Source organism: Pholis gunnellus (assembly GCF_910591455.1).
Source record: "Pholis gunnellus genome assembly, chromosome: 13".
NCBI lineage: Eukaryota > Metazoa > Chordata > Actinopteri > Perciformes > Pholidae > Pholis > Pholis gunnellus.
The window spans coordinates 22396251-22407359 of record NC_136540.1 but is presented as its reverse complement, the minus strand read 5'-3'; the positions used below and the strand labels follow the sequence as shown (position 1 = coordinate 22407359).

General features: G+C 45.6%; 2 protein-coding genes across 2 annotated transcripts; one reads left to right on the top strand and one right to left on the bottom strand.

Annotated features, from left to right (window-relative positions):
* Window positions 1–574: 574 nt before the first annotated feature.
* LOC306705466 (interferon regulatory factor 2-binding protein 1-like) lies at window positions 575–4506 on the top strand. Its single transcript, XM_079172231.1, has 2 exons — window positions 575–2591; window positions 4364–4506. The coding sequence occupies exon 1, from the start codon at window positions 785–787 to the stop codon at window positions 2564–2566; it is 1782 nt and encodes a 593-aa protein (XP_079028357.1). The 5' UTR covers window positions 575–784; the 3' UTR covers window positions 2567–2591; window positions 4364–4506.
* An 822-nt stretch (window positions 4507–5328) lies between these two features.
* Window positions 5329–10573, bottom strand: micu2 (mitochondrial calcium uptake 2). The gene is made up of 12 exons (XM_079172232.1): window positions 10340–10573; window positions 9950–10085; window positions 9547–9578; window positions 9364–9439; window positions 9223–9270; window positions 8842–8924; window positions 8188–8241; window positions 7961–8058; window positions 6792–6963; window positions 6600–6708; window positions 6351–6508; window positions 5329–5861 (listed from the first exon to the last, which is right to left on the bottom strand). The coding sequence occupies exons 1-12, from the start codon at window positions 10535–10537 to the stop codon at window positions 5757–5759; spliced, it is 1269 nt and encodes a 422-aa protein (XP_079028358.1). The 5' UTR covers window positions 10538–10573; the 3' UTR covers window positions 5329–5756.
* Between the last annotated feature and the right edge of the window lie 536 nt (window positions 10574–11109).

Here is an 11109-nt window from a genome sequence, read left to right as displayed (position 1 = left end):
ATGCATATAGCCTATATGTGTGGTGTCCTTGGAACATTCTATTTCTCCATACAGTCAAAAATAAAAGGATAAGTTGCACACATACATAAAACAATTTGTCAAAACATTGAAAGACCATTAGCCTACTTCACTTTGACACATGTAGGAAAAAGTTTGTTTTTTTAATCTCTGGAGCGTTCGGCCTAATCGCATGGGCTTCATCTGTGAGAACAGTTTATACCAAGTAACGTTTCATAAACGGGTATGAAGAACAGGAAAGTGTTTCTAACTTGGCACAGGTAACGTTAGCTTACTACGTAAACCATTGTAGTTCACTTAGAAGTGCGTATTCCAGCAACTCAGATGGTTTTGTTCTCATATTAACTATATGTAAAACTCCTTATACCTCTCGTTTCATCACATAAACGGCATTCATATGAACCTTTATTCCGTAGTTCGTACAACGTTGTAGTGGTCACAATACTAGAGAAAAGAAAGTGGTGTAAGAAAAGAACTACAACTCCCATTGTGCCTTGAGCCTCAGTCGCGTAGGTGTTTCCGGTGTCTTATAACATTTTACTTCCTTCCACACAGACCGACACGAACAAATCGAGAAAGAAGACGTCGCCAACTTTTAAATGCCGTCGTCAACGGTTGCGTTTTGAGCTCATTTACTCGTTTAATTTCCATCATAAAATGCGAGGCGCGTGGCGTGGTGGTGTCTGAGAATTGAAGAATTGTTGACAAACGCAGACCGTAACGTGTAGGCCTCCGAAGAAAGTTTGGTCGAGGGCCTGTAAACAACATGTCCTCCGCCTCGCAGCCTTCCTCCAGACGGCAATGGTGCTACCTCTGTGATCTGCCCAAAATGCCCTGGGCCATGCTGTGGGAGTTCAGTGAGGCCGTGTGCCGGGGATGTGTCAACTACGACGGGGCAGACCGAATAGAGCTCCTCATCGAAACTGCTAGGCAACTGAAGAGCACGCACGGAGTTTTAGACGGCCGGTCCCCCGGTCCTCAGCAGGGCAAACCCAGCTCGTCCGGGCCCCTTGAAGCAGGGCGGCAGCATGGAGAGCGTATGGATAGGGGGAGGGGTGAGTATGGGGTGTCTTCTCGCCTACCTAATGGCCTGCACAGAGCTGAAGATGTAGCCCTGTCAGAGGGCAGCAGACAGAGCCCAAACACACGTCGGGCTATAGTTGGGGCAGTTCCTAGTCTCCATGGCACCATATCCCATGCCTTGATAGCTCAGGGGTTAGTAGCGGCCCCTCATGGGCTTTTACCCCCCTTGTCAGGCTCCAGGACAGGGGCCACACCAATTGCTGTCTCAGCTGGCCCCATAATGGGCGACACTGGGAGAAGACAGGTTGTGTCCCTGGGCGTGGGAGCTAGCACCTCTGCTCTGGTGGGTATAGATCCCGCTTTGTGGAGGAACAATGAAGTGATGGCAGAACTGAATGAGGTGGCTCGTAGCAGGGTCGAAGGCTGGCCGAACCGTCCAAAAGCAGTCCGGGACGTTCTCGTAGCTTTGAGCAGCTGTGTCCCCTTTAACGTGCGCTTCAGGAAAGACCACAATCTGATGGGCCGCGTTCTAGCCTTTGACACCAGCATAACGCCGGAGTTTGAGCTGAAGGTGTTTGTGGAGTACCCCGCCGGCTCTGGGATGATCTTCTCGGGAGTCCCAGACCTGGTCAGGCAGATGTTCCGCGACTCAGCCAAAGATGCAGGTAAAGCGGTTAACTCTGGGCTACGCTATGTGGAATACGAGAAGCGGCAGGGCACGGGAGACTGGCGCGGGCTGTCTGAGCTGCTGAACGATGGTGTGCGCATGTTTAAAGAGCCCCCAATTCCAGAGGTTCTGCCCCAGCTGGATGCAGGGTTGCCTATGGCAACCGCCGGACGCTCTGTACCAGCGAAGAGCACAACTCGGCGCCGCAAGGCCTCCCCAGGCTCCGAGAATGGAGAGAGCGAAGGGAGGCCCGATCACCCAGCGAGAGAGCCCTGGCCCCGAGGTGCTTACTCCGGCATGGAACCGCTTCCTGGCATGGCCGCCCCACAAGAAGGCCCGCCCCGTTTACACAGCCAGCCCTCGCCCATCTCGGCGCTCATGGGAGTCGCAGACAGCCTGAGCTCCAGCCAGATGGCTAGAGATAGTCCCGGCATGTCCACAGCCCACTCCTCCTCAGCCGGGCACCCCACCAGTGGCAGCCCCTCCACCGCATCCACCTCAGTCTCCCAGGCAGCCTTGGGGCAGGGCTTGAGCGCGGCGGGGCAGAGCAGCAACGCCGGGGCCGGGGAGTCCACGAGCAACACTCAGGGCACTCTGCTCTGCTGCACCCTCTGCCGAGAGCGCTTGGAGGACACCCACTTTGTCCAGTGTCCCTCCGTCCCGCACCATAAGTTCTGCTTCCCCTGCACCCGGGGGTTCATCCGCAGCCAAGGTCAGGGTGGGGAGGTGTACTGCCCCAGCGGAGAGCGCTGTCCCCTGGCCGGATCCTCCGTGCCTTGGGCCTTCATGCAGGGAGAGATCTCGACCATCCTGGCCGGAGACGGAGACGTGACAGTAAAGAAGGAGAGCGACCCTTGACGTCTCCATCTTGTTGTGGTGAATGGTAAGACGATGAGAAAAACCGCACTTCTAACGTCTTTCTTATATCAGTGAACACAATGGATGCAGCTGTCCTGATAGGGATGGACATCAGCTTTAACAAAACATATTTCATTTCATTTTATTGCTTATTTGGAAGGGACAGTGCACATTAATAAAACATTCCTGTGAATGTGCCAGTTAGCCAAGAGGCTATTTTTCATTCGTGGTCCCTGGACAGATGTTAAAAGTCACCCTAAAAACACTAAATATAAGATAAAAAAATTACAAATATATGCATAATTTCCCCTTTATAAAAGAAGAGAATGTTAATACCAGTAGAAACATCATTCAGGATATTTGTACTACATTGTCAAGTACTATTAAGACATGCAGCACAGAGGCTCATAAAACAACACATGCATGAGGGATAATATCGTTAAATAGAAACCAGATTATACTGCATTGTTAGACACTAAACACATCCATGTCAGAAGTACAAAACATAAGAGTTCAGAGTATGTAGAATCTATAAATCAGTCTGACAGCATGGAGACAGCAAGGTGCCATTATGTTCTGGGTACCAATGAACCGTTTCTTTAGATGAACGGTGTGTTTTAAAGATGACGACCAAAACAGGTTGATCTAATCAAAACAAAAAGTCCCTAAAAAGAATGTAAAAAGTAATAGATGCTAATGAGATTATTGCAAATAAGAAACTATCAGTGTAACCGTGGTAATGTGTCTTTTTGAAAACAAGTTTTAATTCAGCTTGGCTTAAAAACACACAGCAGTAGAACCGAGTGTGGCTGATCTGCAAAGCAGGTCATCCGTCATTCTTCACGCTCCCTCAGTTACATCAGCACCAAAGGGGACGTTATCTTTTAAACTACACAACACAAAGGTGAAGAAAGAAGATGTTTATTCAGCATGTAATCAGCATACTAATTGCGAATCTGCTGGTTTTGCACATGATCAGCCCGTTTGTTACGTAAACATTAAACAAAGGTGTCGTCTGTCGTGCTGCTAACAGAGCTCTCAATGGCTTGATGCTCATTTAGGGATCAGATGGAGGCGGGGAAATTCACAAGCTGCTCTGAAAATTCAAATAGACATGATGAAATAAACAAAACATTGTTGTGTTTCTGCCACAGCCTCAGTCTCGCTGGCAGTACAGTATCATGAGCTAACCGCTGGACTTCATGTTGTAGACGCATCTAATATTAGCCCTGGGCTTTCTGCAGGGTTCACCACATTTAAATGCAAAAGACTTTTATTGACATTTCTATCACATTGTTGTACTCTGCAGCAACATGTTCCAATAGTTTCTAGTGATATAAGTGATTCATTAATGTGACCAGGACCCCACACGAGTGGCAGAACATTGATGGATGAATTAACCAATTTTATTCTCAAACATTGTAGTGGATTGTAGTTTATAGATGCATAATGTATGTTTCTGTCTGTGGCAGCCAAGAAAATACGTTTTTTTGTGCCTCTTTTGAGGGAACTGAATTCAGTGCTTTAATTCAAGACCTGCAGACCCCCCTGTAGACCACGTTCTCGCCACTCCTAAATAAATAGATCCCGTCTACTATCATGACTGCTCGTGCTTTGATAAAATCCCGAGTTGCACCACGACTACATTGTATGTCCAGAGGTAAGGCTACCCTAGCAACTAAAACTAGCCTAAAAACATCACTGCTCTGTTAGAAAAGAAAGCCTCATTGTTACCCTACTGTTTGTTTAACATGTTACCAAATCCTGACGCATTTCTCTTCTCTTGTCCCCCCACAGTGGATCAAACACTTTGAAAGCACTTCCCTACTATCTCGAGCAGAGGTCCACTTTGGCTGCAGTTCATCATGTGTGCCTCTGAGAACAGCATGACTCTGAACACCAGGAGAACAGCTACACACACACACACACACACACACACACCGCTGATTAAAGAAGAGGGACGCATCTGTCGGGGCCTCGGCTCACCTGCGAAGGCCGAGCTGCTTACGTCACAACCGAATGTCGAGTCCTGAACCAAATCTCTTCCCCTCTTCTTTGTTCCTGAGCAGTGGAGGCCCCTCAGCGGGCCCCTCGTCGTCAAAGCCCAGGATAGAAAGAACATGCTTGTTGTAGAAACGACAATCTATTTTGTCCTTCGTTTCTGTCAGACACGTTGTTCTGTACAGACGGAGGACAGCGTCATTGACAGAATCATGCAATTCTTTCTAAAAAACAAAACAAATGAATGTTCAAAATGTGGCAAAACCATTGGGTCCTTAAAAGCCAAGGATTGAGAAAAAAAAAAAAAAAAAAATGTAATCCCACAATATGTCTCTTAGGTATTCTCCTCTTATTGTATGTCAAAAATGTGAATTTACTTTCAATATGGCTATGTAATTTCTATTTTTGATACAATACAAATTTCTATGTATTTGTTTATAGTTCTAAGAAGACCAAAGATGGCTTCATGCTCAATGTCATTTTATTGTATTGTAGCCGTGTATGCTGTACTCACTGATGACCTCGGCGTCAGTCACTAATTTGTTCATCTATCACAGAGGTAAGCTTGTCTTTTTGTCTATTTACTTTTGTTTTTGGAATAGTATGTATGGTAAGATAATTAGCACCACAATCTTCAATGGTTAACCCACATACTCATGTGACCTGAACAGGTCAATTCTACAATAAATTACAAAATAGTTCGGAGTCACAGCCGCTTGATTCTTTCATTCTCATTAGTGCAGCACAATGTTGAGACGACGGCATTTTCATGAAACTTTATTTGATAAATATTTTGACAAACGTGAAAAAACCCATCAACCCTTTAGAATGCATGTTCACAGAATTAGCAGCAAGCCGTTAAACCTAAAGGAACTGAACTTTCTAGACACTGCTTGGAAGTGTGTCGACTGCATTAGTCCTTTAAAAGCGATTAACCATTCTCAATAAAATGCACGACTTGATTAGTTACAAAGACCAGTTCACTGCACCAAACAATACATTTCCGTTATTGTAAACAACTAGAACCCATTCTAAAGCTAACATCCCACAATAGATTGTTCTGTAAACATATTTGTACACTAGATAGTGGTGTAAATCCTTTTGTTTCCTGACGTGGTTGGTTATACGCTATGAAAGTGAGCAGTGGTTACGAGTGACTGTCGTGTCTGACGTGGAGCACCGCGGTGGTTCAGAAGGGGCACCCGGTTTCCGCCCCAAGGGCCTCCTGGGCTGCTTTCATGGTCTCTCGCTTCACGCATTTCCAGTAGCCAGACAGGCCGTTCTGATGCTGCACCTGAGGGCAAGACGCTGGTTATCCCATCGGACAGCAAGATGTCTACTGATTGCAAATTGTTTGCCATGCTTAAAATGAGCAATAACAGTGAATTAAAAATGATCAATTGTAGTCTGTACATCCAAAGGGGACAAGAAACAAAAACAAAAAAATCAGTCAAGTTTTTTCTTACTCTAATTTCATCAGTTGATTTGATTACTTAATTAAATAACTTGTTAGCAGAATATATTTTGGGAAATATGCTAAACATTTTGTGCATAGAGGTGAAGATTGATTGGTTAGTGAGCTTTAGAGATGTTGGTGGGCGGACCTTTTCCCCTTTGGAATGAGCCAGTTTAGTCGTTTCCTTTCTTTATGCTAAGCTAACTGGCTACTGACTCTAGGACCATATTTAGCATACAGACATGAGAGAGGGAGTTTCCCAAAATGTCCAACTATTTCTTTTAGAAAGTCGTACGTGCGGCTATAAATAGAAACGGACGGACTCACCCTCAGACCTCGCAGCACTCTGTCTTTCATCACACCCATGAATTCCTTGTGGCTCAGGCAGTTGTCTCCGTCCATATCGAACAGTTTGAACACCGTGTCCAGCACGCTCTCGGACAGATCGTGGCCTGTGGCGATCCTCACGGCTCGTTTGAACTGGGCTGCGATGAGAGGGAGGAAATAATGCCGTCACCTACTGCACATAGTGTTCAGAGAAAACTGTCCACATTGTGATCAACAGGGAGGAGTCACCCATTCCAACGGGACGGTTGGCTCCAGTCACCAGTTTCACAGAAAAGGAGAAATCCTCCAGGTTGTTGGCGAAGAGGCAGAAGGCTTTGAACTCATCAAATGTGATACTCTGCAAGACAAACGTTTCACTTCACCCGTGTGCTACACTGAATGACCTTTTCGCAGCATTTTTGTGAGGGGACGTCCTTTAACCTGGCCGGCAGGGATCCTCCTCCTGATGTTTTGCCAGTAGACTTCGTTGTCTTCTTCGTTGGTGTAGTGGAGCAGCCACTCGGCAAAGTCTTCTCTTCGCATGGTGTCCATACCTCTGGAGAACTGCAGGAACTCCATCTCCTGAACTTCAGCCTGCAGGTCCTCCATGAACCTGAGAGCAGAGAAGGTTTAAGAGCCAGGAGTCCTGCTGAGGTTGGTCACGACAATACCAGCTGGTCACAGGAGAGGCTTTAGATAAGACACGTGTGGCATTCTTCACAATGAAGTCTATTTTTTGTCTCGATTGACTTACCTGTAAATTCTAATTTCATATAAAAGGCAAATGATTGACTTCTTTTCTGCATCAGTTTACTGTTTCTGTTCTGTGTAGATCGCAGTTTGCTCTTATTTAAGACACCAAAGCTCGGACATTTTAGTCTTTTGTAAGTTTAAAATACCGTAAGATACAGTAATGCTGGAAAGCGTGCAACATTAAACCAACATGTTTACTACTGTAGCAGACACTAAGTTCACTGCAACAAAAGAACATGTGTCTCTATGGCTGTGTATCCGACGTGTGTCATAGCGATGGTGAAGTGGTTAGCGACCATGTTGTGATGCTGCTCACGCTGCAAACACGCAGCGCATTGATTCAGTGGCCGCATGGTTGGTAATGAGCAACCCGTGCTGCTGATATGACGTGTCTGTAGTCGGAGGACTGAACGTGTGATTCAAGTGTCGAGAGGCCAGAATTTAGCACTGAAACTGGGTGATGATTGAGCCAAAGCAATCGTAAAATATTGGAATACAAATGTTAATTAAATTAAAAGTGATTGACAGGATTGTTGCTGAAAATATTCACAACCAAAGTAATGTAAAATGTTCGTTGATTTCATCATCAGATCCAACGTTTGCTCATTTATCTTGACTTAAACGTTTCTTTCTAAGAAATGTTCTCTGACATTTGTCCTAAGTGTCCGTAATACTCTCCTTTACAAAAGTCTACAGTATGTTCACTACTTTGGAAATAAAAGATGAAATATTCCACACGTTTGCAGGATTCTAGCCACAGATCTGACCTTAACATCTAAAATGTAGACTTGTACACACTGACAGCAGCAGGTGTGTGTGCGCGCGTGAGTGCGTGCGTGTGTGTAACATTTCCTCACTTGCGGAACTCCCGATACTGCAACTTGTTTTCTCCTCTCTTGCCGAAGAAGTAGGCCTGCAGAGTAGTGTTGGCGCTTTCCCCTTCCTCCGCTGGTTTCTGGAAACATCCAGGGAATGGATAACCACACAAAGCTTTGTTACTATGACAACTGACAATACTCTGCATTAGCGATGCTTAAAAGTGACTCAAATCAAGCTTCCTCTGAAGGGAACGTGAACAACCTACCTCTGTGCTGTCCTTGGGGATTCTCATTTTACTTTTCCCAATGATATTCTTCAGCTTCAGAAGAAGAACAAAGAGAGTATTTTACTGATAAAACCAGAGACATCACCTCCATCTACGTCACACACAGCAGCCACTGGAGCCGATGACACGCCGTGCACCTCTTCTCTTTTACTCAATGCTTTGGGCTGGTTCACAACATAAGGTGCATAGCGTGCCAACATGCAGTCTACTGGCCCGGTGCTGATCTGGGCTCAGCAGAAAGAGAACAAGTCTGGTTGGAACAGACACAAAAATGTCAAGTGGCTTTAAACAAATGGACTAAACTGAGGCGCTGACTCAGGCTGAAGAAAATGCAAACACACGACCAGTGGAAAAAGTGGCTCGCAGTGCGGCTCTCCCTCACCTTCACGCGGCACCATGGTCCATACTTACAACCGCGGTGGCATCAGTGCTTGAGGCAGCATTAAAAAGGTGGCAGATATTTTGAAATTTGAATACACACACACACACAACAGAATCACAATCCTCTCTGTGCAACGTGTCCTCCCATGATGACAGCGCTTTCATATGAAATAATCGGTGTTGTGTTCAGTATTACGCTGTACATATCTTGCCGATAACAAGAAAAAAACCGATATGTGTGTGGGGTCTTACCTTGAGGAATTCCTTTTGGTCCACGTGCTCGTTGCCGTCAACATCTAGCATCTTGAAAGCTATGTGAAATCCTGTGCGCGGCTCTGCAACAGTAATGCACAATCAGTTATCTGAACTATATCTGTATATTTATACCACACACACACGAATCAACCCATTCGGTCAGTAGGGCAAAGCGGCATTTCTCTCAACACAGCCTGGAAAAAAGTGTTAAGACACAAATCAGGTCAACAGCTGACATGTGCAGGAGTGCAAAAGCTTGGACAACAAACAGGGGGGGGAGGAAGAAAACAGTATTCTTGCAGAAGAGAAGAATATGCACGTGCATCCATTTAGCACAACATCACTGAGAGATGGGGATGGGGGGGGGATTCTACTCACTGGTCAGGATGGTCAGCAGGAACAGATACTCTGTGTAGGATATCAAACCTGCAAAGAAATGTACGCTGAATTATGCTCAGGAAATACGATAACCAACAAACATATTGACGCGCGTTAGCCATCGACACACAAACGACTCACCGTTGTCGCCGATGGATCTGAACAGCTCGTTACCGGCCTGAGCTTTAGAGGCAACCCCCAGCATGCCCTCAACTTCCTGCAAAGACGCCAACAACAAACAGGTAACAGCATAAACTGACGACTGTGTTCCACACGCGCAGTTTGAAACCAACTTATTTACACATTGTGATGGTGGAAGCGTACTTTTGCTGTTAAATTTCTCTTCTGCAGCTTTCCTACATGAGAAGAAAGAGGGAAGATTTGTTAATAAGAATACAACGACACATTTTTTTCCCATGCACTTTGATTTTATACATCTGAATGTCAAGAATGAATCTCAATATCTGACTGGGATCACATCACTGGAAATTATGTGCAACATAATTTAATTTAATTTCTGTATCTCCAAAATTAAGCCTTTTAGGGCTAATAGGCCAATAGTATGAATAGGTCTCTGCCCTGTATGACTACAGGTAAACAAAAGGAAACCACAACCACAGTGTCTAAGTTAGTGTCAGATGTGTCTTCTCGTTGGTAGGACAGACTAGACCAGACCTGTCAGTAGATGGGGACTATAACAACTGACTGGACATCTGTGCAGCCTTACGGTCAACATTCTCCAACATCACCGAGAACAGGAAGTCTCTCGGGGTCATGTAGGGCTCCTGTTCGTAGACCACCGAGGCGAACTGGTTGAAACGGACCTTTCTGGCGGACGGCCGGGGAGCTGCAGCAGCAGCTTCCTGAAACGGCACAGCAGGTGTAATAAATGAGCCTGTAAGCTACCGAACAATGCGAGCACTCATTGCTGGCCTGATAGCGGTGTGTCGCTGGGTGACGCCTTTTCTGTAAATAATAATATGGGTCGCTGTTATTTGGTTTTATCAGCATTTTACTCAATATGTTAAACCCTCAGACATGTGAAACGAACAGTTGTCACATGGGTGCGCCCCAGTTGCGACCATAGGCACTTTTATTAACCGTGTGTATTACTCACTTTTGGAGCCTCAGCATGAACGGCGAAGGGCAGGGTCCTGTTGTTCGCATGATACTGGTAATAACAGATAACCCCAGTTCCGATAACTGACCCCAGAATACCGGGTCCGACAGCTCGGCGCAGTGCTACACTTTTCAGAGACCGAGGGCTCCTCAAAGCGTTCCTCAAGACGGCGTTGAGCCTTCCCCAGCTGGCCATTTTTCAGGAAGCTAGCTCGCTAGTTGCGTGAACTCCTAAGGCTTCCGTAGCTGCGTACTGTACATGGGCAGATAGTCGCCCTCCTTGTCACGTGACGCGTCAGAAAGACCATATATGTCATTAAAATGAATAGGAATTATTATTATTATTATTAATAATAAAAGACATCGTGACAAAATCTATGAAAACGAGAATTAGGCAATCCAAACTCCAGGACAAAGCTTATTCATATATATTTTGTTTAATTCTAAAAGACACAACTTCTTTTCAGTGACATTTTCATTTCAAAAGCTGAACTGGACAGAAGATGTGTCCTACTTCACTGTAAAGTCCAAACAAACCATACTTCTTCAGCTATGCCATGCGTGGTTACAGATCCTCTATGAATCTGAAGAAGGCTGTTGAAGACTGTGCTGGGGGACACGTTCTTATGTGATGCTGCACCACTCCTTCCTGGAAAAGAGCTGCTAATTGCCATGTCGACGATCGAGACCTCCTTGGTTCTTGCTCCAAGTCCATCTAACCCGCCTGGGTCGTTCCATTGTCCATGAATCCACACAGAAACAATGCAA